This window comes from Mesocricetus auratus, unplaced genomic scaffold (genome assembly GCF_017639785.1).
Source record: "Mesocricetus auratus isolate SY011 unplaced genomic scaffold, BCM_Maur_2.0 Super-Scaffold_100009, whole genome shotgun sequence".
In the NCBI taxonomy this organism is placed as follows: domain Eukaryota; kingdom Metazoa; phylum Chordata; class Mammalia; order Rodentia; family Cricetidae; genus Mesocricetus; species Mesocricetus auratus.
Genome location: NW_024429193.1, coordinates 60,978,744 through 61,004,935, shown reverse-complemented (window position 1 = coordinate 61,004,935; position 26,192 = coordinate 60,978,744). Strand labels below are relative to the sequence as shown.

General features: G+C 47.2%; 2 protein-coding genes across 4 annotated transcripts in view; one reads left to right on the top strand and one right to left on the bottom strand.

Moving 5' to 3' along the window:
* Nucleotides 1-6,351: 6,351 nt before the first annotated feature.
* Nucleotides 6,352-14,806, top strand: Cers2 (ceramide synthase 2). 3 transcript variants are annotated; one of them, XM_040752236.1, is made up of 11 exons: nucleotides 6,352-6,484; nucleotides 11,295-11,468; nucleotides 11,879-11,996; nucleotides 12,172-12,290; nucleotides 12,456-12,513; nucleotides 12,601-12,651; nucleotides 12,827-12,919; nucleotides 13,049-13,177; nucleotides 13,370-13,476; nucleotides 13,570-13,723; nucleotides 13,907-14,806. In XM_040752236.1, exons 2-11 carry the CDS (start codon nucleotides 11,296-11,298, stop codon nucleotides 14,045-14,047), a joined length of 1,143 nt encoding a protein of 380 aa, XP_040608170.1. In that variant the 5' UTR covers nucleotides 6,352-6,484; nucleotide 11,295; the 3' UTR covers nucleotides 14,048-14,806. The 3 variants fall into 3 exon arrangements, with proteins under 3 accessions (XP_040608170.1, XP_012979256.1, XP_005084329.1); XM_013123802.3 differs by lacking the exon at nucleotides 6,352-6,484 and adding an exon at nucleotides 8,917-10,028; XM_005084272.4 differs by lacking the exon at nucleotides 6,352-6,484 and adding an exon at nucleotides 10,077-10,231.
* Nucleotides 14,807-14,961: 155 nt separating this feature from the next.
* Nucleotides 14,962-26,192, bottom strand: part of Setdb1 (SET domain bifurcated histone lysine methyltransferase 1) — a 35,040-nt gene continuing 23,809 nt past the window's right edge. The window contains 9 exon segments of the mRNA XM_040752235.1: nucleotides 14,962-15,379; nucleotides 15,518-15,606; nucleotides 15,726-15,937; nucleotides 16,879-17,044; nucleotides 17,297-17,426; nucleotides 17,532-17,560; nucleotides 18,160-18,444; nucleotides 18,446-18,789; nucleotides 19,638-19,807. Of these exon segments, the coding sequence (XP_040608169.1) occupies nucleotides 15,262-15,379; nucleotides 15,518-15,606; nucleotides 15,726-15,937; nucleotides 16,879-17,044; nucleotides 17,297-17,426; nucleotides 17,532-17,560; nucleotides 18,160-18,444; nucleotides 18,446-18,789; nucleotides 19,638-19,807 (1,543 nt within the window). The 3' untranslated portion in view covers nucleotides 14,962-15,261.

The following is a 26,192-nucleotide window of genomic DNA, read 5'->3' as shown; positions in this document are numbered from 1 at the left end:
AGCCTCCAAGACAATACAGAGAAACCCTGTCTCGAAAAACCAAAAAAAAAAAAAAAAAAAAAAAAAAAAAAAAAGAGCACTCGGGAGGTAGAGGCAGGCGGATCTCTGTGAGTTTGAGACCAGCCTGGTCTACAAGAGCTAGTTCCAGGACAGGCTTCAAAGCCATAGAGAAACCCTGTCTCAAAAAAAAAAAAAAAAAAAAGAATAAGAGCATGATCAATTTCTAATTTTTATTTTATTTACTTATTTGAGACAGGGTCTCTCCAAGTAGTCTGGGTTGCCCTGGAACTCACTACATCACTACATAGGCCAGCCTGAGCTAGCCTTTGTCTCCTAAATGCTGGGATTAAAGGCATGCCACCAAGCTCAGCAATCTCTCATTTTTTTCTTGCCAGGCAGTAGCAGTCCACACCCTTAATCCCAGCACTCAGGAGGCAGAAGCAGGTGGATCAAGGTCAGCCTGGTCTACAGAGTGAGTTCCAGGATAAATAAGGCTACACAGAGAAACCTTGAGTCAAAAAACAACACACACACACACACACACACACACACACACACACACACACACACAGAGAGACAGAAAGAAAAGAAATTTTTTTCTGTGTAGCTTGGTTGTCCTGGAACTTGCTTTGTAGATCAGGCTGGCTTCAAATTCATGGAGATCCACCTGCCTCTGCCTTCTGAGTGCTGGGATTAAAAGTGTGCACCACCATGCCTGGATGCTTAAAATCTTCTTCTTTGTGCATGTGTACATACATGTGACAGCCTGTGTGGAGGTAAGAGGAAAACTCATGGGAATAGTCAGTCCACTCCTTTTGGACGTGAGTTCCAAGGTCAGGTTTCTCGGAAAGTGCCCTTACTCAGCTCTCTTGCTGGCCTTTTTTTGTTTTTGCTTGTTTGTTTGTGGGAAGACACAGGTTTTATTCTGTAGCTCAGGCTAGCCTGGAACTCATGATGAAGCCCAGGCTGGCCTTGAGCTCACAGTTCTCTTGTCTTAGCTTCAAGTGCTGAGATTTACAGGTGTGAGCCATCCCCCAGTCTGCCACTTGTTACATTCTGTAATCTTAGCTACACATTTCACACTCTCTAAATGGAAAGGGCAGGAGAAACTGTAGGGCAGAGAAGAGAGGCTGCTTGACTATTTGTTGGTGTAAGTATGACCCAGATATTTAATGTGACTATTCTAATCCTATACTTACTTATTGTTTATACTTTCTTACTTATTGTTTGTCTGAAATTCTACTCTAAAAGGATAGCCTGTGCTCTACCTGACACCCCCCCCCCAAATAGGGCTTAATCTCTGTATTGTGGTTAAAGCTGAACTAGAGTCAGAATTCTGACTCCCTGCATGATGCTGGGCAGGTGCCTGATGGTCCTGGGCTCAGTTCCTTCACCCTCAGAACAGAGCCTGGGGGCACTGCTGCTCTTGCAGAAGACCTGGGTTCAGTTCCCAGCACCCACAGGGCAGCTTCCAACTGCAACTCCAGTTCTGGGGGGCCGAATGCCCCCTTCTTGTGTCTTTGGGCTCCGCATGCACATAGTGCACAGATATACATGCAGTTTGAACATCCATACACATGAAAAAAGTAAATACTTTTTTTTCTTTCTTTTTTTTGAGACAGGGTCTTCCTATGTAGTACTGGCTTTTCTAGAACTTGTTATGTAGACCTGGCTGGCTTCAAACTCACAGAGATTAAAGGTTTGTGCTGCCATCACCCCATGAAACAAATCTTTAAAAATGAAACAGGCTGGGTAAGAAGCTGAATGACAAAAAGGTCCTGGGTTCCAACCCCAGCACTGAAAAACAAGAAACCGCCGGGCGGTGGTGGCGCACGCCTTTAATCCCAGCACTTGGGAGGCAGAGGCAGGCGGATCTCTGTGAGTTCGAGACCAGCCTGGTCTACAGAGCGAGTTCCAGGACAGCCTCCAAAGCCACAGAGAAACCCTGTCTCGAAAAACCAAAAAAAAAAAAAAAAAAAAAAAAAAAAAAAAAGAAAAGAAAAAGAAAAACAAGAAACCTCTGTCATAAAAACAAGAGGAAAAATAAGAGACTGGAGAGAGGGATTAGCGGTTAAGAACACTTGCTTCTCTGGCGGAAGACCTGTGTTCAGTCCCCAAACCTACATGGTGGTTTACAATCATCCATGACTCCAGCACAGGAGATCCAATGCCTTCTTCTCCAAACACCAAGTAAACACACATACACACAGGTGAAACACTCATACCCATAAAATACAATGAAAAATTAAAAAGAATGTTTATGTTATAGATGGTTGTGAAAATTAGATATTTACATACGGAGAGATGGAGGTGTGGCCAAGTCCTCTCAAGGATGAGGCCCAGGTTCTATCCTTAGCAGCCCAACTCCAAATACATATAAAATCTTAGAAAAGGCGGGGCGTTGGTGGCACACGCCTTTGCCTTTAATCCCAGCACTCGGGAGGCAGAGGCAAGCAGATCTCTGTGAGTTCCAGGACAGCCTCCAAAACAATACAGAGAAATCCTGTCTCCAAAGATCAAAAAAAAAAAAAACTTAGAAAAGTGCTGGTCACAGAGTACCAAATATTCAAGTCAAAATGTAACATACGGCAACAAGTATTGTTACAATCTTATTTTATACTAGTAACTGTTGCTTCTTCCTGTTAAATTCAATCCTGTCTGGCTTCGACTTCTTTCCTGCCATTCCCAAGAGTGCCACAGGAGGGCAGCAACAGCCACTGATTATTAATGAATCACCTAGGGCCACTTGAAGTCCCTAGCTCCCCCTGAGTATCAATGGGTTCTCATAATCCACTTGTCACAAATACAGCATCTTGAGAACACCAGGTTATGGGTGGACTTGGTGGCAACTAAGGTAAGTGGACACCCCAGGGAGATAACTACTCGCGGCTGGCAGATGGGGTGACCTCTGAGGACATACTGGAGACTGTTGCGTCACTGATGCTGGGGACACTTTGTAGCACAGGGCCCACAAGGCCCCGCCTTCGGCTCTTCAGAGTCATCGATTCTGGCTACACGTACCAAGCAGAGTGTGGTGAAAGGGACAGAGGGAGGGTGAGGGCACCTGTTTGCCCTAGCAAAGCTTCCCAAGGGACTCCTGGCCAGAACCTGCAAGTTGAGCTCCAAATTCATAGTAGTCACACAGAAATCCAGTCATGTGGCAGAAGCAAAACTTTCCGTGAGCGTGTGGACCGAGTGTGCTGCAACCTCAGTGGTTCTGCTGAAACGTGTGGGGGGGGGCTCCCCACTCTCAGTCTGGTTTTGTCTTGTTTTCAGGTTTACTTCAATGTCCATGCTCTAAATTTAGGATTGTGAACTCGGAGGCCATCTCAGAGAGGATTTACTCTGCACCATTGTTACAGACCGAGGAGCGTAGGGACTTCCCACACCCATGGAGCTGCCGCCAGCCCGGTATCTCACAGCCTCTGCCAGCGGAATGCTAGGGCATAGCAGGGCTGCCAGCGCCTCCACTGCAGACTCAGGAGCGCTTCTTCAAACTCTCTGGCCGCATCTTTCTTCCTTCTTCTCTTTGAGGGCCTCCCTCCCCCTCCACATTTCTGAATTATTTATCTGTTTTGTGCACATGTGTGGGCCTGTGTGCGGCACAGTATGCGTGTAGAAGACAACGTGTAGGAGTCATTCTGTCCTGCCATGCGGATCTTGGGACTTCTGTTCAGATTCTGAGGCTTAGCAGCACCTGCCTTTACCTACGAAGCCCTCACACTGGCCACGTACGGCACTGCGTGACTCCTCACTCAGATAGGTGTCTGTGGATTTGTGTGTGCATTTTATACATGTTACATGCATATGTGCAATACATAAAATACATATTTATAACATATATATTTGAGACAGGGTCTTACTATGCAGTCCTGGCTATTCCAGAACTTTATTCACTATGCAGACCAGGCTGGCCTCAAATTCCCAAAGATCTACTGCCTCAGCTTGGGTTAACAGTGTGTCACTGTGCTGGTCAGGCCTCTGTGTTTTTTGGGCCAGTTACAGTTAGAAAGATTTCATTTTTGCCATTAGTGTCCATGTGTGTGTCTTGCCAGGAGCCGGTTCAGATAGCTAAACTCTGGCCTCATGGCCGGGAGGGACACTGCTCTGGGACACACACCTCAGCAGCCTGCTTAGAGGAAGTGAGTCACCACAAGCAGGGCACACTTGGGGCACTGTGGGCATGGCAATGTCAGCTGAGGGCGGGGGATGGGCTGGAAAGGTGGGGTGATTCTAATCTACTGGTCCACCCAGGGGAGGGTGTGTGAGGATACCATCCTGGTGCTGGCTGAGGCCAAGTTCTCCTTTTCCCATTTTCCCTTTGTCTGCCTCCTTATCTCCGTTTCTCAGGCCCGCAGTAACTAGCCTTTGCCCACAAAACTCCCTATTGTTTTCTTCCCCCTACTTTTCCCTCTCTCCTTCTTGCTTTTAAGTTTAACTCCATCTATCCAGAGGAACCGTTTAAGAAGTCTGGTGGGGCTGAGTGTAATACTTCAGACCTGTAAATCTAGAACTCAGGACGACTGGCTTGGAGTTTGAAACCAGGCTGGGCCACATAGTGAGACACTGTCTCAAAAAAAAAAATCAGGAATAAATATCTGGGGGCTGGAGAGTTGACTCAGGAATTAAGAGCACTTGTTGCTCTTGCAGAGGTCTTGGGTTCAATTCTCAGCACCCACGTGATGCCTCCCAATCATCTGTAACACCAGTTGTATGTATGTATGTATGTATGTATGTATGCATATCACCCTCTTCTAGCCTCGAAGAGTACTGCATGAACATAGTTCACAGACATACATGCAAGCAAAACAGCAATATACATAAAATAAAGTAAGCCGGTGGCGCACGCCTTTAATCCCAGCACTCGGGAGGCAGAGGCAGGCGGATCTCTGAGTTCGAGGCCATCCTGGTCTACAAGAGTGACTTCCAGCACAGCCTCCAAAGCCACAGAGAAACCCTGTCTCGAAAAACCAAAAAAAGCCAAAAACCAAAACAACAGAAAAACCATCTGGCTCTTAGCCTTAGCGCCATCTTCCTTGAAACTCCTGCACCATGAGAGTGTAGTGGAGGTTCTTGTAGAGGCGCAGGTTTGATCACCAGCACCCACATGGCCTCTCACAACTCCAGTTCCAGGGAATCTGATGTCCTCTGCCAACCTCCTTGGGCACCGGACATGCACGGTACACATACATGCGGGCAAAACACTCATACAATACAATAAATACTTAAAAAATACTATTTCATGAAGGTAAAAAATGATACCCTTGCTTCAGTCTCCCAAATGCTGGGACCTTGCTTGGGAATGAGCCACCAGACCTGATCAGGTAGTTTTGTTTGTTTTGTTTTTACCGGACAGGGTTTCTCTGTAGCGTTGGAAGCTGTCCTGGAACTTGCTCTGTAGACCAGTTTTGAACTCAGAGATCCTCCTGGGATTATAGGCGTGTGTTACCACCGCCCAGCTGCGAGGTCGTTTTAAAACTATTTCTTACATGGAAGAAGCTGTAGGTCTCCCTGTAAATAGGCCCTCAAATACAACTTACTCAAGTCCTGTGCACCATGAGTCAAGGCTGCTCTCTTCTTGAAGCACGGATATTATGAGGCTACTTAAGGGATAATACGGTCTTGCATGAAATTGATCACGGATAAGTATGGTGTGTAGACTGGAGACCGAAGCCACTTTTTTTAAAGATTTATTTATTTATTACATATACACCAGATTGAATTGTAGATGGTTGTCAGCCACCATGTGGTTGCTGGGAATTGAACTCAAGACCTCTGGAAGAGCAGTCAGTGCTCTTAATCTCAGAGCCATCTCTCCAGCCCCCCCAAGCCAATTTTACTAAAGGTTGCAAGTAGCTCTGTCCGGGCTCCGATCAGCATGCAGGACTTGGGTCCTGTGGAAGTCACTGTGGGGAGCCTCGGGGTCTGCGCGAGGCTTTCATCGGCTGTACCTGGATGGGCTCTGGGCTGCGCCCTAGTGCGGCCGGACGCGGGAATTGTGGCAACCAACCCGGGGAGGAACTGAGGGCTGCACGCCGGCTTGAGGTCGCCGACCGCACCACGGCGGCGGGGTGGGGCCGAGGCAGACCGCTCCGAGCGGTGTCCTCAGGCACCTGAGGGCCCTTCACCGAGTCCGGGTGGGCCGCCTCGGCGCCACCAAGAGGCCCGAGCGGCCGGCAGAGCGCGAGCCATCCGTCCCGTCGGGGTTCCACAGGCGCAGCGCGGGTTCCGGGGACCCGGCGACCCGGCCCCGCCCGGCCGCGGCCCACGCCCAGCTCAGCTCCGCGCGCGGGGCCTTCCCTCCGCCGCTGGGCTCGGCCTGGGCTCGCCGGGGCTCGGCGGGCAGAGGAGGAAGGAGGGAGGGAGCCGCGGGCGGCGGAAGGGGGAGGAGAGGACCCGGCTCAGCCAGTGCGCACCGGCCGGGCGCTCGGAGAGGAGACGGAGCAGCGGCGCCCGGGCCGGCCAGCTCTGCATCGGCCGCCGAGTGAGTCCGTGTGCTGCGCGCGGGGACAGCGGGGGCCGCGGGGCGGCGGCAGGCGCGGGGCCTCGGGGCGCAACTCGAAGGCGGCGGGGACTCGGGCCGGCTCATGGCGGCCGGCCTGCCGGAGGGCGGGCCGAGCCCTGCGGGAGCAGGCGCGCCGGGCCGGGGCCTCGGCGGGGAGAAGGCCTGTGGGGCAACAGGTAGGGGCCGGAGCCCGACGCTCGCCGGGGACCCGAGCTACAGACGCCCCTTGGTTGGGAGTGGATCCATCGCAGACCTCTGGCGCGAGAACCCCTCGGTGGGCCGCGTGCGTCCTGGGGCCTGTGTGCGGAGGCCAAGGAGGAGCGGTGGCGGCCCCTGCTGCTGGGCCCCTTTTGCCCATCCCAGGAGAGAGGTTAGAGCGTCCATGTGCCGGACGGGAAACAGGAAGGAGCACACTCAACGTGTCTGTCCTGGCCCCAAAGGGCTAAGACTCCTGTACCGTTATGGGGTGTGCGTGGCCTGCTCTGGGAGCAGCTGGTGAAACTAGCTTTACGGGCGGTAACTTGCTAATTACAGGCTCAGAGGCCCTCGAGCTAGTTTGCTCCCTGCAGGTGCGCGACATTCATCTTTGGCCCGAGCTTGGGAGTTCCTGGTGCCTAAGGCGCTCCTAGCATCCCAACCAGATCTGCTTTCTTGAGTTTTGAGTTGCCAGCCTCAGCAGTCAGAGTTCTAAGCATCGTGGGGTCTGGAGTGAGCTGTCTTTCCAGAGAACTGAATTAGGGAAGGCCTCCCGCAGCTGTTACTTCTGTTTGTGTCAGAGCTGGGGAGGAAGTCTCATCCCAGAGCCGAAGTGACTAGCTTGAATGAAAGTTTGTTGACTGCACCTGTGATGGGGCCCCAAAGTCTGCAGCACTGTTCCTGGCCATACATTGCTTATTTTCCAAGGCACGCGCGCGTGGGGCGGGAAGGGGGGTAGGGAATTAATTGATCTTCGTCTCTATTGCTGTCCCCTACCCCTTTCTCCTCACTGGGGCCTCCAGCCAGAATTTGCTCTGGATAGAGGGGCCTTTTCCTCCCTCCACCAGCCATAGGCAGACTGACCCGGTACGGGTTCCTTTCAGCGTCACTCAGCTGCCGCTTAAACCTGCTAGCTTCTCCCCGTCTCCGGGGGCCGCACTCATATTTGGGTTGGGGGTGGGGAAGAGTTTGTGAAACATCTCAGACAAGCCCGAGACCACGTTGTTAGGCCTCACAACCTCATCTTTCCTAGAATCTGACCCGTACTTTTGGGCTGGTGCTGTAGCCTGAAGCAGTGACGCATCTTTTGACTTCACCCACTGCTCTTCGCCTTGTAGAAAATTCATGACCAGCTACTAATGCATGAAAAGAAAGTTTTCAACAAGAAAGGCTACTCAGGCCTCGGTCTATTTTATGGTTGCTCAGATCTGACGGCCCTTGGGACCCTCTCTTTTTTTTTTTTTTGGTTTTTCGAGACAGAGTTTCTCTGTATTGTTTTGGAGGCTGTCCTGGAACTCACTCTGTAGACCAGGCTGGTCTCGAACTCACAGAGATCCGCCTGCCTCTGCCTCCCGAGTGCTGGGATTAAAGGCGTGTGCCACCAACGCCCGGCAAAGGACCCTCTCTTTTTTAAAACCTCTCTGCAGATGAAACTCAGAGTCACTAGGACTGTTATCCCATTGAGTCTGAGAAGTCTTACAGACTATACTTATACCCTCCTGTCCTCTGGGTCTGCAAGCTCTTTTCAACATCGACTCCCCCCTTTTCATTTGCTTGGGAGGGTCTTTGAGTGGGAGATCAGTCAGTTGGAGCAAAGGTTGGAACCAGTTAGAACCCACTCAAGTTTCAAGTAATAGGATACTTGTGAAATCCCTGCCATCCTGGCCCCTCTCCAGCGTGTCTCATCAAGTGGTTTCTGTCTCTGAGGCAGGTAAGCATGTGTAAAGGAGACAAGTGGCGAACACATGCACCATATATTTTGTGTGTGCAGGTGGCATAATTTTATGAGTGGAAAAAGTTGCAGGTGAAATGAAGACTTCCTTTCTCATCCTGATGTCTTGTTTATGTGATGCTCGTCTTGGTGTCTGGTGCCAAGCGTTGCCAGGGATGCAGTAGAGAACAGACTGGTTCTGGGGAGATGTGTAAGAGAGGCTGACTGGGGGCTAGAGAGATGGCTCAGAGGTTAAGAGCACTGTTTGCTCTTCCAGAGGTCCTGTGTTCAATTCCCAGCAACCACATGATGGCTCACAACCATCTACAATTCAATCTGGTGCCCTCTTCTGGCCTGCAGACATACATGGAGGCAAGATGTTGTATTCATAATAAATAAATAATTTTATTTATTTATTTATTACACATACAGTGTTCTGCCAGAAGAGAGGCTGACTGGAAATCCCAGTCCCTTCCCCTCCTGTAAAAACTCCTGACCCTGCTGAATCTGGGACAGTGTCTCTGCTGTGGAAGTTCAGCACAGCAAGGGAGGACTGTGGTCCCAGCAGGTGTGCAAGCCCCCATGGTCTTCACACACAGAGTGGAGGAGTCTGCAAGCCCCAATGGTCCTCACACACAGGGTGGAGGAGTCTGGTGCTGCTGTGTCTTGGGGTTGAGACAGGTGTGCTGCTCTGGTTGGTACCTCCCCTTAGCCTTACTCACTGGGATTCCTCCCTAGCTTCTTTTAGGGATTAGAAAGGCACTAGACATTCCTATGCTGCTGCTGGAGTCCAGGAGAGAGGCTCCACCCACCCTCTAGCCCCTTAGCTAGCCCTCTGAATCCTTAACCCCTCAATAGGCTCTAATAAGAAGATTCTGCTAAATGGGATGGGATGGCCTAAGGCTAGGATGCCTGCATGACTGAATTTAGGTCTCCCTGGAGGAAAAGTTAGGCCCTAAGAAACAGTAGTCAGACGACAAGGTCAGGTATTGGCTCCCACCTCCTGTCTGGTTAAACCAAACGGTGGGAAGGAAGAGATGGAGGCGTGCACACCATCAGTCTGGCCTGCCCCCTTCCCTTCCCCACTCAGTTTTCTGCCGTTCTCTAGGAAGAGTGTGTGCATGTGTGGGCAGCTACATTTAATTTTGCTCACTTTGAGAGGCTCCCATCTCTTTTTAACAAATTAAATATTTGTTCGGGCTAAGGTGGAGGGGGAAGGGACAGTGCCCTCCATGTCAAGGCCTGGAATGTGCAATGGGTGTGTGGAGCTGAAAATCCTTTACCGTCTAAGCTGACCTCTGATTTCATCCACAAGAGCGGTGACCAGGAGTGGGGACAAGAGGGTAAAGTCCTCGAGCTGGAATACTGACTGACCCGTGACAGGCCGAGAGGGATTTCGCAAGTGCTTCTGTGGAGGGTGGAGGCGGAGCTTTTGAGAGAGCCCAGCCCCCAGAGGACGGCCCAGCTCAGCTGTGGGCTGAGGTGTCAGCCTCCTTCAGCAACTCAGCTGAAATTCAGTGCCTGGTGTCTCTGCTCACCCTGGCCCTCCAGCTCCTGCTCTCTCCTCTCCACCTGGGAGGAGACCACCTTCCTTCTGTCACAGCTTCCACTCTATAGGTCAGTCTGATGCTGCCACCTCTTTTCTCTGTTCATAGGAGAGCGAGAGGTGGGGAGCCTGGAGGACTTCTTGGCTCCCCTACTCTGCAAGTCTTAGAATTTCCCAGTGATGTGCTCATCAGTGACCCTTCAGGGACATCTGGTTGCTTCTCAACCCTGAGCAGCTGCCAAAGACTGTCCCCTAATTCCTCTGGACCCCAGTGGTTAGTGCCACACTGTACTTCATCTTCCTGGGGGCGGGGGGAGGAGGGAAGTTGAAGGCAGCAGCTCTTTCCTGGCTGGAGGGTGTTGACTGGTTCCTTTGCAGACAGGCTTTGTTGTTTGGTTTGGTTTTCTGAGACAGGGTTCCTCTGTAGCTTTGGAGGCTGTCCTGGGATTTGCTCTGTAGACCAGGCTGACCTCAAACTCACAGAGATCCTCCTGCCTCTGCCTCCCCAGTGCTGGATTTAAAGGTGTGTGCCACCACTGTCATGGTGAGGATCCTGTCATTTCAGCACGTGAGTTGCTGAGGCAGTAGGATCATGAGTTTGAAACCAACCTGTACTGCATAAGTGCTGTCTCAAAGAATAAAGGAAAAAAAGGATGAAGGAAAATAGGTCAGTTTTACCAAGTGTCTTGATTTGCTGTCCAGACCGTCCTCAGTCCTGACACTGGGTCTGTCCCCGCAAGTCCCACCCGAAAAGAGGCTTGCAGATCACTCTCTGCCTCACGAGTGGAGACCAGACCCAATGACTTGGCCGATACTCACTACTCTTTGGGGATGGTACTTCTGTTTCATTTTCTTCTATAGATCTACTGGCCTGTTAAGGGTCTGACTGTAGCCTTGGCTGTCCTGAATCACTGTGGATTGCCTCTGGGGGTGTGCACCACCATCTCAACCTGGATGACTTCCCTGACTGTTGACTACTTCTCTGACTGAGTCTTGCTTGTCCTCCAGGTTGAGAGCCAAAAGATAAGACTGATAAGAAATTGGGGGGGTTATTTATTGTAGGGGATCAAAAGATAGGACTGATAAGAAATGAGGGTTACTTATTGCAGGGGATCAGGCCTGAGTGGTGTCAGTATCTGTCACCTGAGGTTGCATGAACTCTAAATGCTGGGACTTGAAAGCCACTGTTTTCCTATTACAGATAAGGAAAACAAGTCAGTGAAGGAAGCCAATTAATTCCATATAGCCAGAACCAGAGTCCCAGGCTTGAGTCATTGTTCATTCCTTTTCTTCCCTGCAGAGCTCTCATTCAGCCCTCTCTTCTCTTCTTCCTTTAGGATGCTCCAGACTTTGTATGACCACTTCTGGTGGGACCGTCTATGGCTGCCTGTGAACTTAACCTGGGCTGATCTAGAAGACAGAGATGGACGTGTGTATGCCAAAGCCTCAGACCTCTACATCACACTTCCCCTGGCCTTGGTCTTTCTCATCGTTCGATACTTCTTTGAGCTGTGAGTATGCCCTCACACCTTCCCCTATTGCCAGCCAACGAAGCAGATTTCGTGTTGGTCCCTTGATACTTAGTTCTGGACACTGGTGCTCTGACCACCCAGTCCCTACTGACTGCTCCCCCTCCCCCAGGGCACCATTGTCTTCCTGAGGGCTCAGCACCCCCAGGCCTTTCCTTCAATAGTTGTTTGTTCTCATCCCATGCCCGCCTCCTTGAATGGTCAACAGTGAACATAGACAGCTTTGTCAGCTATGGGCAGCCCGGCAGGCTAGAGCAAAAGGGTTGCCAGGAAACTTGGGAAACTGAGGCCCAGAATGAAGATGCCTGTCTTGTGGTACTTTCTCCTCCCCGTTTAGGGGTTAGGAGTGCTCCACGGGAGCCAGACACCTCAGTCTCATGTCCCTTCCCCAGTTATGTGGCGACACCCCTGGCTGCCTTCCTCAATGTTAAGGAGAAAACCCGACTGCGAGCACCTCCCAATGCCACCTTAGAACATTTCTACCAGACCAACGGCAAGCAGCCCAAGAAGGTATGAGCTGCAGATGGCCCGAGAGTTGCCGGGTTTGGGTAGGCCATAGTTTGAATGCTAGCCCTGGAAGGTGAAGACCTGGCAGGGTGTGGGCCTGGCTTAGATTACCGGGAGGCTGGGTGGAGTGGAGCCCTGCTGATTTGAAGGCTGAATGTAATGGCCTCACTATGCTTAGGTGGAGGTTGAGCTTCTTTCACGGCAGAGTGGGCTCTCTGGCCGCCAGATAGAACGCTGGTTCCGCCGCCGCCGCAACCAGGACAGGCCCAGCCTTCTCAAGAAGTTCCGAGAATCCAGGTGGGGGAAGCTGGGGCAGGCGAAGCTGGGTGGCATAGTTCTGTTGTCTCTTGCTGGGAGGAGAGGGCTGTGGTGTTCAGGAGCGGTCAGGGTACCTTGAGGGTGTCTGGGGGCAGTGGGAAGCTGCTGATCCTCTCACCTAGCCGGATCTGCTTCCTCTTGCAGTTGGAGATTCACATTTTACCTAATTGCCTTTGTTGCTGGCATGGCTGTCATTGTGGATGTGAGTACTGGGACATGGGAACACAGCCTTTGTCAAGATGGGGTAAGGCCATAGGATTTGAGACCTTTCCTTAATCTCTCTTTGCAGAAACCCTGGTTCTATGACTTGAGGAAAGTTTGGGAGGGATATCCCATACAGGTATGAGAGAAGGGGTCTGTGGCACAAAATACCCCATTATTAAGTGTCTTGAAATCACGGCACAGCAATCAGTCTCAGAACAAAGACTATCTTGAAGGGCTAGAAGGGTCAGGTTTGGAGGTGAGCCCTTAGAGCTAGTTGTTCTGGGACCCCTCACACTTCTTTCCTCTCCCAGAGTATCGTCCCTTCTCAGTACTGGTACTACATAATTGAACTCTCCTTCTACTGGTCCCTACTCTTCAGCATTGCCTCCGACGTCAAGCGAAAGGTGAGTCCAAGGACCAGATGAGGCCCTAGGATGACATCCCTTCCTTTGACTTCTCAGATGGACAGAGCTTCTGAGGTATGGGGAACAACAGAACAGGGGAGTTCCTTGATGCCTGCATCTTTCCTGCAGGATTTTAAGGAGCAGATCATCCACCACGTGGCCACCATCATTCTCCTCAGCTTCTCCTGGTTTGCCAATTATGTCCGAGCAGGGACTCTCATCATGGCTCTGCATGACTCTTCTGACTATCTGCTGGAGGTTAGGCTTCCTCACAGTAGAGACCCCAGTGCAAGTTCATTTGTCCCTCTAGTCTCCCAGGGGGTTGAAGATGCTATCGACATTCCTGGTACCGAGGTGGGAGGGCATAGTCAGTGCTGCTAATCACACACATACATTAATATACATGGGAGAATCAGGAGCCCATGATGACAGATGGGACTATTTATGCAGTCTGCCAAGATGTTTAACTACGCGGGATGGAAAAACACGTGCAATAACATCTTCATTGTCTTCGCCATTGTTTTCATCATTACTCGACTGGTTATCATGCCTTTCTGGTGAGTTGGTAGCTGGCTCTTTTGGCCTTTCTTACACAGCTACCTCAGTCTTTCCCCCGTGCCCATGCTTACCACTTTCCCTTGAATCCTCAGGATCCTACACTGCACGCTGATATACCCACTGGAGCTCTACCCCGCCTTCTTTGGCTATTACTTCTTCAACTTCATGATGGCTGTGCTACAGATGCTGCAAGTCTTCTGGGCCTACTTCATTTTGCGCATGGCCTACAAGTTCATAACTGGAAAGGTGAGGAAGGCTCTACCTCCCATTTGTAGGCCTCGCCACTCTCATCTCCAGAACTCCCTAAACTAACTCCTTGTCATGCCAGTAACTCTTTTGAAACAGCGTGAGGTTCTGGTTGTTAGCGGGAAACTTAGCGGTAGCCCTTGGGAATTGGAAGATGCATAATCCTTTTTATCCTTTCCACAGGTGATAGAAGATGAACGAAGTGACCGAGAAGAAACGGAGAGCTCAGAGGGGGAGGAGGCTGCAGCTGGGGCAGGAGCAAAAAGCCAGCTCCTAGCTAATGGCCACCCCATCCTCAATAACAATCATCCTAAGAATGACTGAACCATTGTCCTAGCTGCCTCCCACATTAATACACGAAGCCAAGAAACTAGCCAACCTTCCCTTTATAGGGACATGTGAGCACTGGGGAAAAGGACATAAGGAAGAGTCTACATTAACTCTCCTTACTTTTGTCACCCAGCTGCCTTTAAACCAAACTCTAACCAGCCTATCCTCTGGTAGACAGAAGGTTGGTTATATCTTCTGCTAGAGAGGGGATAGTCTTATTTCCCTCTCCAAGCTACCCTTTCTCAGTTCTGAGTTGTAACTCAAGAGTTATAACTCACATTCCTCATTCTTAAGAATTCTGAGCTAGCTGTTTGCCTTTGACTCCCTGACTTCAAGCCAGGGTTGTGCCTTACTGTCCCATCTCTGGGTCTCACTCTGCCAAAGCTGGACCAAGGTTCCACCTTTCTAAGCTCCCAGGCCAAAAATGAAAGCTGAGCTGCTTTTAACTTTTTCTCCTCCTTAAAAAACAAGTGAAGGAGGGTATACAGGCCCCTCACCCTACCCCAGGGACCATGGTTCTAGGATCTCACCGCCTCCTTTCTCTGGCCTTCCTTTCCCCTACCTTCAGCTAAGACAAGCTGGAGTGGAGTAGAACGGCAACTAGTTGTTATTTATTGAACATTTGGGGTTTCAGTTATAAAGCCAGAACTACAGCTAGGACCTGGCATTTCGGCAAGGGACCATTTCAGACCAAAATGTACTGTTAATGGTTTTTTTTTAATTAAAGTATATTAAAGGTTAAGTAAAACATGACAGCGTGTCAGACTATTAAGAACTTAGGGCTTCCTAAGTCGTGTAGGACAAATAAAATAGAGGCATAAGACTAGTAGTGACAGCTGCCCACTGGGAAAATGACATCTCCCTGGGAGATTAAGACAAGGACTTATAAAAGAAAACAAATCACAATCTCTATTTTATCATCTTGTTAAAAGACTTTCAAGAAACTATACAAACCAGGGATGGCAGACATACAGTCCATGTGAATCAAGAACACATGAACAAATATATTTGAGAAGGACCTCAGGCTGGAGCTAGAGTGGTCATGTCTACCCACCCTAGTGCCTGCTAGCACCACACTGGCAGAGGCCTGATCCAGAATCCCCATTTCTGTGTACTAGGGACTGGAGAGAAGCGAGGCCAGAGACTTGGGGTCGGAGTCCAACCGTCCGGAGGACCCGGTTCCGGGGTGCGATGGTCACGGCTTCCCTCTAAAGAAGGCGTCCTCTACACTCAATGGCCCCACAGCAGCACAGCAGCTCTTTGCCTTCCACACTGCCCACTTCGTAGTTGTAGTCCCAAGTAAGCTCTGTTCCAGCCCGGATTCTCCTGAAGAGGGAGGATGGGGATGTGGTAATACAGGCAGCTAAGTAACACAGGCACTTGGGGTCAGAGCCTGACCACAAAAGGTGTGCCCACCTCCCCGAATTTCCATGAAATTTATCCGTTCCTCATTAACCCTCTTACTTGCTGGCAAAGAAGGCCACCCAAGGGAATCGAAGATCATGAGTATCCACGAAGACATTCTGGACAAACAGGTTGGGGCTGCAACTGTGCTGTAAGAATAAAGATGACAGCCACTCTGACAAGGTGTTTTGAAAGAAAGCCACCGTAACCAACTCATAAGCAAAGGTTGGTTTATACTGAATATTTAAAGAAGGGTCCTGAGTCTCACATTGAGGTAGCGGCCTAGGTTGCCTTCAAGTTTGGCATCAATGATGTAGCAAGACTCTTCACCATCATAGAACTGGCGGGTGTTCTTACGAACTGGTGCACTCTCCCCCTTGTCCACGGAAGCCATGTTGGTTGATTTAACAGCAATCCCATGGGTTGATTTAAGAGCAAAGCCTCGGGTTGATTTTACTGCCACCTGGCGCTTCGTTGGACCTGAAAAGAAAAAAACAAAAAACAAAACAATAACAAAAAAACAAAAACAAAACAAAAGGGGTGTGTGTGTTAGTGCTATCCCAACTCATAAATAAGACATTCTACCACTTTCATTTAACCCAGCCTGTTCTCAAACTTCTGATCTCCTCTCCCCCTACTTTTTCTATGTGCTGGAATCATAAATGTTACCACCAACACCACAGTTTTCCTCCATTTTTATTCCACTCATTGCAGTACTGTTCAGGGATAGCAATGAGCTAGATCTCAGGATTAGACCTTAAGTCATTAGTTAGGTGTGGGTGGTGCACGCCTTTAACCCCAGCACACAGGAGGCAGAGAAAGGTGGATCTGAGTTTGAGGCCAGCTGGTCTATAGAGATAATTCCAGAACAGCCAGGGCTATACAGAGAAACCCTGTCTTGGAGAATAAGAAAGAGCCTAAGTAGATGTGCTGAATTAAAGACCTGAAGAGATGGAGGGGTGCTGGGAAAAGAAAGGGTACATATCAGTTTAACAGGTTAGCTCAGTTGAGAAGCCTGCTCAACTCTTTAATTCTTTTTTTTTTTTTTTTTGGTTTTTCGAGACAGGGTTTCTCTGTATTGTTTTGGAGGCTGTCCTGGAACTCACAGAGATCCACCTGCCTCTGCCTCCTGAGTGCTGGGATTAAAGGCATGCACCACCAATGCCCGGCTGCCTGCCCAACTCCTGAATTATTTCCTTCTTTAAAAAATTTTTTCCACTGGTCAGTGGTGGCACATGACTAATTTAATCCCAGCACTTAGGAGGCAGAGGCAGGCGAATCTCTGAGTTTGAGGCCAGCCTGGTCTACAGAGCAAATTCCAGGACAGCCTCCAAAGCTACAGAGAAACCCTATCTCTAGAGGAAAAAAATTTCCCTACTTTCCTGTTTCTTCCTACTACTCCCCAAATATTTTCAGACTACCAGAGGAGTTCTTCTTGTCCTCAAAGTCATCGCCATCAGAGCCAGAAGAGATGGTCTGGACGTCATCACTGTCGACAGCTGTGGCTGAAGTCTGACCAGCATTGGGCTTTCGGCTGATTCCACTCTCCCCTTCACTCTCTGTGCTGCTAGACAGGGTCAGGATATCCTGGGGAGACAGAGGGTGTGAAGAAGCAAGAGCTAGCGGAAAGAAAGGCCACTTCAAGTTTTACCTGCGATTTGGCAAGCTGGGCTATGGCAATAGTAAGATGGTGATTAGATGTGGGGAACAAGGTAGAAAGTCCGGACCAAAGAAACAAGACTTAACCAACAGTCATTCTAGTGAAGAACTTGGACATGTTCCTTTACTTTACTTGGACTAAGGAAAAGAAGGCAGCATAAACTTAAGAAGGTCACTCACATCAGGGTTGGACTGGGTAGAAGTCACAAGTCGCCGACTTTGGGGCATAGAAGTTTTACTAGACGGTCGGCGAAGTCCTTCAGACTTCATGGGAGGATTGTGTCCATAATTCTGAGAGCTTTCAGTAACTCTGATGGGAAGGGCAAAGAATGAGAGGGGTCAGGTTGCTGGCTGTTTCTTTTCTAAGTGTGAAAGGAGAAGGCAGACTTAGAACAATCCAAAAGCAAGCACTTACCCTGACATCTTGCTTCGGTCATCAGGGTCCTGGAAAGGAACAAGTGAAGGGTTAAATGCTTCCAAGGTCTAAGGTAACAAAAGATCCCCAAAGACAACATTAACATAAGTCAATAAGAGGCACACTAAAAAGGAGTGATGTGGGGAATCATTTTGTAGCCTGACATCGATAATCATACTCTCACCAGTATACTTCCCTGGGCAGGTCCTTTAACCTTCCCCAATAATGGAACACAAGGAACAGTATTGTGAGCAGAGTGTTCCATGGACCCAACAGGTTTACTACCTGTAATGGGGAATGTTTCAACAAAGATATAATAGCAAATTTTAAATCAACATGGATTTTACTGTGACTATCTAAAAACAAAATGAAACAAAAGCAACAAACCCTACATACTTCAAATCACTTATTTCTTTGGTTTTGAGATGGAGTCTTGAACAAGGTAACCTCCCCACCTCAATCTCCATTTGCACCAACGTTAAAGGGCATTGCTGTTAACCTGGCACACACTCCTTGACTCTTGCCAGCTAGAATGGCTGTCACCATTCAGAACCATGCACTAAAGTACAGGTTTTTTTTTGGGGGGGGGGGAGGTTGCTGCTTTCAAGAGTGTTCAGCAACTTCTTACCTCTTTCTTAGTCTGCTTATTGTCTCCTTCATCCTTGAGGCTCAATCCTGAGGTAGAGGCCTTCTCAGCCTCTGCCCGGCCTGCCCCAGCCCGGCCATCACCACCCTCACTAGTTTTGAAGGAAGAACGGCTGTCAGAATCAGCAAATCCACCTTCACTGACACTATTGCAGCTCAACCACGAGGCCACCTTGTTCTTGGGGGTCTCTTCGGATGAAGGTGGCTTGCATCCCCCTACAGATACTGAAGGAGGGGTAGGAACATGTGGAGGCCCGAGGTCTGGGGGGGCGGGAGTCCTTGGAAGCCATCTCAGACAGTCCATTCTCTTTCTGACCCCGAGTCTGTCTCCGGGTAGCATAGCTACGCCACACGGAACTGGTGCTGAAGTCCTCATCCTTACAGAAATTATCATCAGAGCTGTCGTCATTGGATTCTTCCGGATCCTCTGAACCACTGTTGCCATCCTCCTGGTCCTTCATGTCTACCCCACTGCTGTCAGAGGAACTGGCCACATCACTCTCATATCCTTCCTTAAAGTTTTCTACACTTTCAATGTGGTCCAGATTTGCAAAGTACTCATCACCCATCTCCAGCCCTTCTTTGTCTGCAAAATCATCTGTCAGGATTTTGCCTGAGAATGAAAAGAATTGAAAGGTCTTCATCAGTAACACTATCCACATGGTAAATCTTGCATTATGTGCTCACTTTGGATGCCACCTTTGTCTTCACCATGAGAACACTGTCACTACAATCTGTCACTTTGTCCTTTGACCTTCCCATTTTTTGTTTACCTCTGACACATCCTTCTATGCTAAATATCTCTGGGAGAAAAAAGCAATACAATGTGATCTAGATGAGGTCTCTCACTGAAGAAACAACAACAGCCAACACTTGATCCCCTTTACCAGTTTTCTATGAAGCACTTTAACCCTCCTTGGTCCATCTACTAGGCACATCACTTATCGTGTCGTGTACCACCACCGCCTGCCTCACTTATCCTGTCTTTATAGGAGACATTCCTGTTTCCTCTCATTCTCAGTTCATTTATTCTTTCTTTTTCGCAGTGCTAGGACTGAATCAAGTGTATCTTGCAAACTAAGCATATGCTGTTCTCCAGAGCTACATTTTTACTTCTCAAACACTACGCTTTTTGTTTGTTTGGTTTTTGTTTTTTCAAGACAGGATTTCGCTGTGTAGTGCTGGCTGTCCTGGACCTAGCTCTGTAGACCTGTCTCCCAAGTGCTGGGATTAAAGGTGTGTACCACTGATGCCCATCAAACATTATGTTTCTTGAGGCAGAGTCTGGGTATATAGCCCAGGCAACTCCCAACTCTCAAATTTTCCACCCTCATTTTCTGAGTTCTTAGATTATAGACACGTGCTACCATGCCCACTAGCGTTTTGCTATATTCTACTTTTCTCTGACTTACCATGTCCCAAACCCTATGGAGCAATAACCCCCCCCCCTTCATCACTAACCTGCATAAATACAGACAAAAGAGCCTTTGGCAATGTCATCCAAGCAGCGGATACCCCAGCCCTTGTTCTGTGTCTTAAACAGCTGTAGTCGAACCTGTAGTCCATGCTGCACCAAGCGATTTGTGCACATGTTTGGGTCACATTTGCAGCGCTTGTTACACTCATAAACCCTGGGAAGTCAGAGTAAAACCAGTGACACAGTCACTAGAGTGCTGAAATCCGTAAAACACGAGTAAAGGTTATGGAATAGCAATGACCTAAGTGACTACATTTATAGAAGGATCCATCCATGCTAGGAGTCATTTACAAATAAAGACCAGGAACATAATTCAGAAGGGAAAGTGATTCACAAAGATGTTCAAAATAGTATTGTGCATAATGTGTCAGAATGCCCACCCACTGGAGAAAAGATAAAAAACAATGAGGTGATAAGATTGCATCTATAAATTTATAGATTATTGCAATTAATAGAAATAGGGGAGCCTGTGAGCTTGCTCAGTGGCTAGAAGCACCCGCTGCCAAGCCTGACTACTTGAATTCAGTCCCTGGAGCCCACATGGTGCAGAGATGCAAGGAACCAAGTTGTTCTCTGATCTCTTCATACCTGCTTCCACTCTGTAAATTTAGTAAAAAACTGACATCTAGAAATAGGTACAGGAGATAAGCAGAAGTCAACATCACATATACTAAAAGAAAATAGATAGGAAAACTGTAATGGTTGTACAATAAATTTGATTTTTTTTTTTTAAAGACAGGATTTCTCTGTAGCTTTGGAGACTGTCCTGGAACTCACTCTGTAGACCAGGTTGGCCTCGAATTCACAGAGATCTGCCGGCATCTGCCTCCTGAGTGCTGGGATTAAAGACATACTACTATGCCAAGCTGTTAGTAAACATTTATTAAACCAGAGTTGTGTCAGACACTGGAAATAAAACAATGAAAGGACTATAGTAATTTTTACCTCCTATTTCTAATTCAACAACTGAAAAAAAGAAAAATATCACAGGAAGTAGAGGCAGGCAGATTTCTCTGAGTTCAATGCCAGCCTGATCTATACAGTGAGGTCTATACCTAGGGCTACAAGAGACCTGGCCTTAAAAATTCAAAAATCTAATACAAAATAAAAAACCCATAATAAAAAATACAAATAATAAGACTAGGGAGATGGCTCAGCTGGTATACAGTGTTTACGGTGCATTCAAGCATGAGGACCTGAGTACAGAGTCAGCAACAATGTAAAGGTTGGGTGTGGTGATGGCAAAGACAGGTGGACTCTTGGTGCCTAAACAAACCGGTGAGCTTCAGGGTCAAACAAAGAAAAAGAAAAGAAATAAAAAAGCAAGGCAATGGCGGCGCACATTCTTAATCCCTGCATTTGGGAGGCAGACAGAACTGGGTTCAAGGTCAGTCTAGGCTACACAGAGAAACCCTGCTCAAAATACCAGAGTGGGATTATTGTTAATACACAGAGAGAAAAAGCACACAAAGAACTACAGTCCAAGGAGTTTCCAGAAACTGAGCATCATATATCAGCACCTACCCAGGGACAGTTTTACTGTGTGCATCCTTAAAAACCTATTGGGAATAGTGAGGCATGCCTTTAATCCCAGCACTCTGTAAATTCAAGCCAGGTATGTGTATTTGAGGCTCCCCAGTCTACAAAGTGAGCTGCAGGCCATGCCTAAGGAGAGTCTAGTGGGAATTAGGGGACTATTCATGTAAATATCTTTGTTACCAGCACAGGAAACTTCAGAGTAGCTATACTAAGTATCATCCATTTATTCATTCCTCAAAATATCTTTCAGTGGCTACTTTGTAGCACTGTACTATCTAGTATCTGGGATACAATGTGTATGGAAGATCTAGTACTCAGGGAGTTTACATTTTAATGGCAAAAACAAAAACTGAGTCAACAAAGTTAGAAATAATTATAAAAAGACAAAGGTGGTGCTGCAAAAGAGAACCATGACAATGAAAATATACTATGTGCTAGGTGTGTGGCAAATGCCTGTAATTCCAGCACTTTGGGTAGAGTCAGGAGGATCAGAAATTCAAGGTCATCTTTGGCTATATAATCAGCTGGAAGATAGCCTACCCTGTAAGACCCTGTCCAACAAACAAAATAAACAAAACTAACCCCCAGGGGGAAAAGGCCTACTTTCCAAGCACCCAGGGACAGGCTGGAGACAGAAGACTGAAACTAAGAGATCAAGGTTAAAGACAGCTAAACAAAAAACAAAAGCATCAGAAGGTGCCAAGAACACATCTCTTGCACCAAAACCTCAGAGGTAGGCTGAAAAACAATGAAAAGGATCTGGGAAGTTAACAAATATATAGACACCCTTCAAATAAGTTTGGAGGGAAAGGACTAGAAAGGGGCTAGAGAGTACAATTTTTTTCAAGACAGGATTTCTCTGTGGCTTTGGAAGCTGTCCTGGAACTAGCCCTTTCTTGTAGACCAGGCTGGTCTCGAACTCACAGAGATCCACCTGCCTCTGCCTCCTGAGTGCTGGGAGTAAAGGCATGCGCCACCACCACCCAGTTGCGTATAGTTTTCTAACTCAAGGGTAAAGGCTAGAATGAAATCCATGTGTGTAGCAGGCAATTGATGTAGATGAGTGACATATTTGTGCTTATTCAGAAATATTTTTGCCAGGTATAGTAGTGTAGACTCATAATCCTAGCACTTGGGAGGCCAAGCCAGGTAGACGGCAAGTTTCAATGGTAGTCTGGGCTACAGAGGGAAACCTTGTCTCAAAAAAGAACCAAAGAGTGTATTTCTTGTAGGACTGGGTATTTATTTAAGTGCTTGTCTTAGTTACTGTTCTCCTGTTGTGGAGAGACACCAAGACTAACCTATAAAACAAAGTATTTAGTGGGGGCTTAAGTTTTACACAGCGAGTCCATGGGCATTGTCCTGGGATGGCACTTAGCAAGCAGGCAGGCAGGCAGACATGGTACTGGAGCAGCAGCTGAGAGCTTGCAATGTGACCCGCAGTATAAAGGAGAGGGAGAGCTCAAGGTGTGGGCTTTTAAAACCTCAAAGCTCACCACTAGTGATTCACCTCTTCCAAGAAGGCCACACCTTCTAATCCTAACCAAACAGTTCAACCAAGCATTCAAATTTAAGAACCCGTGGGAACTATTCTCATTCAAGTCACAGCAGTGATATAAGACCTTGAGCTCTATCCCTAGCTCCCAAATAGAAGACAAAAGTAAAACTACCCAACAACCATTTCCAATATTTATTTTTATATTTTAAATTTTCTACAATGTTTTGAGATGGGGGTCTTATATAGACTAGGCTCAGTTAGAATGCACAGAGATCCACCTCTACTTCTGCCTCCCCAGTGCTGGAATTAAAGATGAAAATATTTTTCAAACATGTTTTCCATTAAATTCATCTTCCCAGGAAGCTGTCCCAGCAGTCAACTGTTCTGCTGCAATGATTCTGGGTCTCCACACCAAGTGTGCAGTATGAGCCTGTAAGTCCCTCATGTCACTATCATTGGAAACATTTGTACTCTATTTGGTTGGAGTCTTCTAGATCTCATGCTTTCTTGTTACTTAACCTCTCATTGTGGTAAATATCTAGAAACTTTCTGAACATAAGTGTAATGAAAACTTTGGGATTATTAAACATCTGAAAAATATCCTTAGCCTACCAGAAAGTTTGTTAGTTGGCCTCAATTTAGAACTCCAGGTTGTAAATTCTGAATTATCATTGTTAGATACTAACAATGATACTAAAGTATCATTGTTAGATACTAACTTCACATAGTCTATTTTTATCTGTAACATTTTATGATTTTTTTGTCCTCTGTGTCCAGATACTTTTCTTATCACATTTCTCTCTTCCAAACCACTTATTTATTTGCTGCTCATTGTTTTGGCTGCATGCATGTCTGGGAGGGTGTGGGGTCCCCTTACTGACTTCGAAAGGTCCTTTAGTCTCTGCATCTTAAGTGCTGGGATTATGGATTGTTACCAACTACACCCATATTTCTTTTTCTTTCTTTTCTTTTTTTTTATTATTACTAAATTGTGTGTGCATGCAGTGAGTACAGGTACCCTGGAAAAAAAAAACCCTGGAAGAGTCACTGGTGACTGTGAGCTGACTAAGTGGATGCTGTGAACTGAATTCAGGTCCTCTGCAACAGCATATGTGCTCTTCACCACTGAAAGGCTTCTTGAGACGCTCCCTCTTTACATTTTATTTTGGACAGGGTCTCAGATACACAGGCTGGTCCTGAACTCACTATGTAGCTGAGAATGACCTCAAACTTCTGATCATCCAGTCTCCATCTCCACACCCAGTTTATGCTGGGCTGGGGTCTGAACCCAAGACTCTATGCATGCTAGGCAAGCATTCTACTCCCGAGCTACACAACCACCCTTTGATTCTCTAATTATGTTGTTTTTAAAAGAATACTTTATTTAACTTCATGTGAATTGGTGTGAAGGTGCCAGATCCCCTGGAACTTGAGCTACAGACAGTTGTGAGCCGCATGTGGGTGCTAGCAATTGAACCCAAGTCCTCTGGAAGAGGAGCCAGTGCTCTTAGCTGCTGAGCCATCTCCCCAGCACCTCTAATTATGTTCTTAGTGGAAATCTATTTCATTATGCTGGGGACTGACCCCAGGGTCTCATTCAAGCTAGGCAAGTGCTCTGTCACTGAGTCTTATGCCCAGACTAAATATATCCTTCAACTGCCTTTACCCTTTCCTGTGGCAATCACACTCTCAAGGATTAGGCTTCCTAGTTTCATATACAGTTTGCTGTACTAGTTTCCAACTCTCATTATATTTCTTCTTTCTTTGTCTTCCTGAGTCTCAGATACTAACACAAACTCTAAATGTGGTACTCAGGGACAAGCCTTGAGGACTCATTTAACTATCATTCCTCTACTGAGGACACCTGGGGCTTTATGTTTAGCCTTTAACTTCACTTCACAAATCTTTTATCTATTTGTTTGAGACCAGGTTGGCTTTAAATTCACATGTGCCTCTGGGAATACTGAGATAAAGGGTATGCATCACTACTGCCCAATTTACTCCAGAAATTTTACCATCATCTTCTCATTTACATTTGGATGGCATAACAGGAACCTCAAATTTAACATGCAAATCCTTTGGTTTTTCCATCTGAATACGCAGCATCAATAACCAGTTGGTTCAAGATGAAATGTTAGGGACTGCCCTTGATTCTACTTCTTTTACCCCATTCTATACTCATTCAGTCTATCAAGTTCATATAGCTATAATTTCTAATGTATCCAACAGCTATCATTTTTTCTTTTTTATAATGGTTTATATAGTCAGGGTTTCTCTGTATAGCCCTAGCTGTCCTAGAACACACTTTATAGACCAAGTTGGCCTTGCACTCAGAGACTTTCCTGCCTTTGCTTCACGAGAGCTAGGATTGAAAGTATGCCTTACTACTGCCTGGCTGTCTTTATTACTTCATTTTTTGGTGCATATTAATCATACCCTCTGTTGAGCCACACATATCCTCCCCTAAGTTCTACTTCCACTTCGATTCTGGTTAAAGCCTAGCTTTCACTACTTCTCTCATTTAGTCTCCTGAATTACCTAATTGATCTTGAAACTGTTTTTGTTGACCTAGGACAATGTCCAAACAAAACAAAACAAAACACACAAACAAACAAACAAAAAAAACCAAAAAACTTTTAAAGGACTATTTTCTATTGTATCATGATTTTGACTCTAACTTTTCTTTTTTTTGTGTAAGACTGGGTTTCTCTGTATAACAGTCTGTGCTGTCCTGAAACTCTCTGTAAACCAGGCTAACCTTGAACTCACAGAGATCTGCCTGCTTCTGTTTCTTGAGTGCTGGGATTAAAAGCTTATGCCAATATCTCCCTGCCTAACTTTTCATTTTAAGTTAATAAAGCTTTGTAATTTGTTCTTCCTACTTTTTGGTTTTTTTTTTTAAGATTTATTTATTTATTGTTTATACAGTGTTCTGTTTGCATGCATACTTGCAGACCAGATGAGGGCATCAGATCTCATTATAGACAGTTGTGAGCGGCCATGTGGGTGTTGGGATTTGAACCCAGGTCCTCTGGAAGAGCAGCCAGTGCTCTTAACCGCTGAGCCGTCTCTCCAGCCCTTTTTTCTTGTTTTTTTTTTTTTTTTAGAGGCAGGGTTTCTCTGTATTGTTTTGGAGGCTGTCCTGGATCTTGCTCGGTAGACTAGGCTGGTCTCGAATTTACAGAGATCTGCCTGCCTCTACCTCCCGAGTGCTGGGATTAAAGGCGTGCGCCACCAACGCTGGCCTTCCTACTCTTTTAATACATTTCACTTGCTAGAGTAAGTCAGAACATGCACACAGCTATAGAATTAATGGCTCTTTAAAAAATTCATCTTATATGTGTTTGTTTTACTTGCATGCATATCTGTATATCATGTATGTGACTGATGCCCTTGGAGGTCAGAAAAGGGCATCAGATCCCCTGGAACTGGAGTGACAGATGACTGTGAGCCACCATGAAGTTGCTAGGAATCAAACTCAGGTCTTCTACAAGAACGAGAG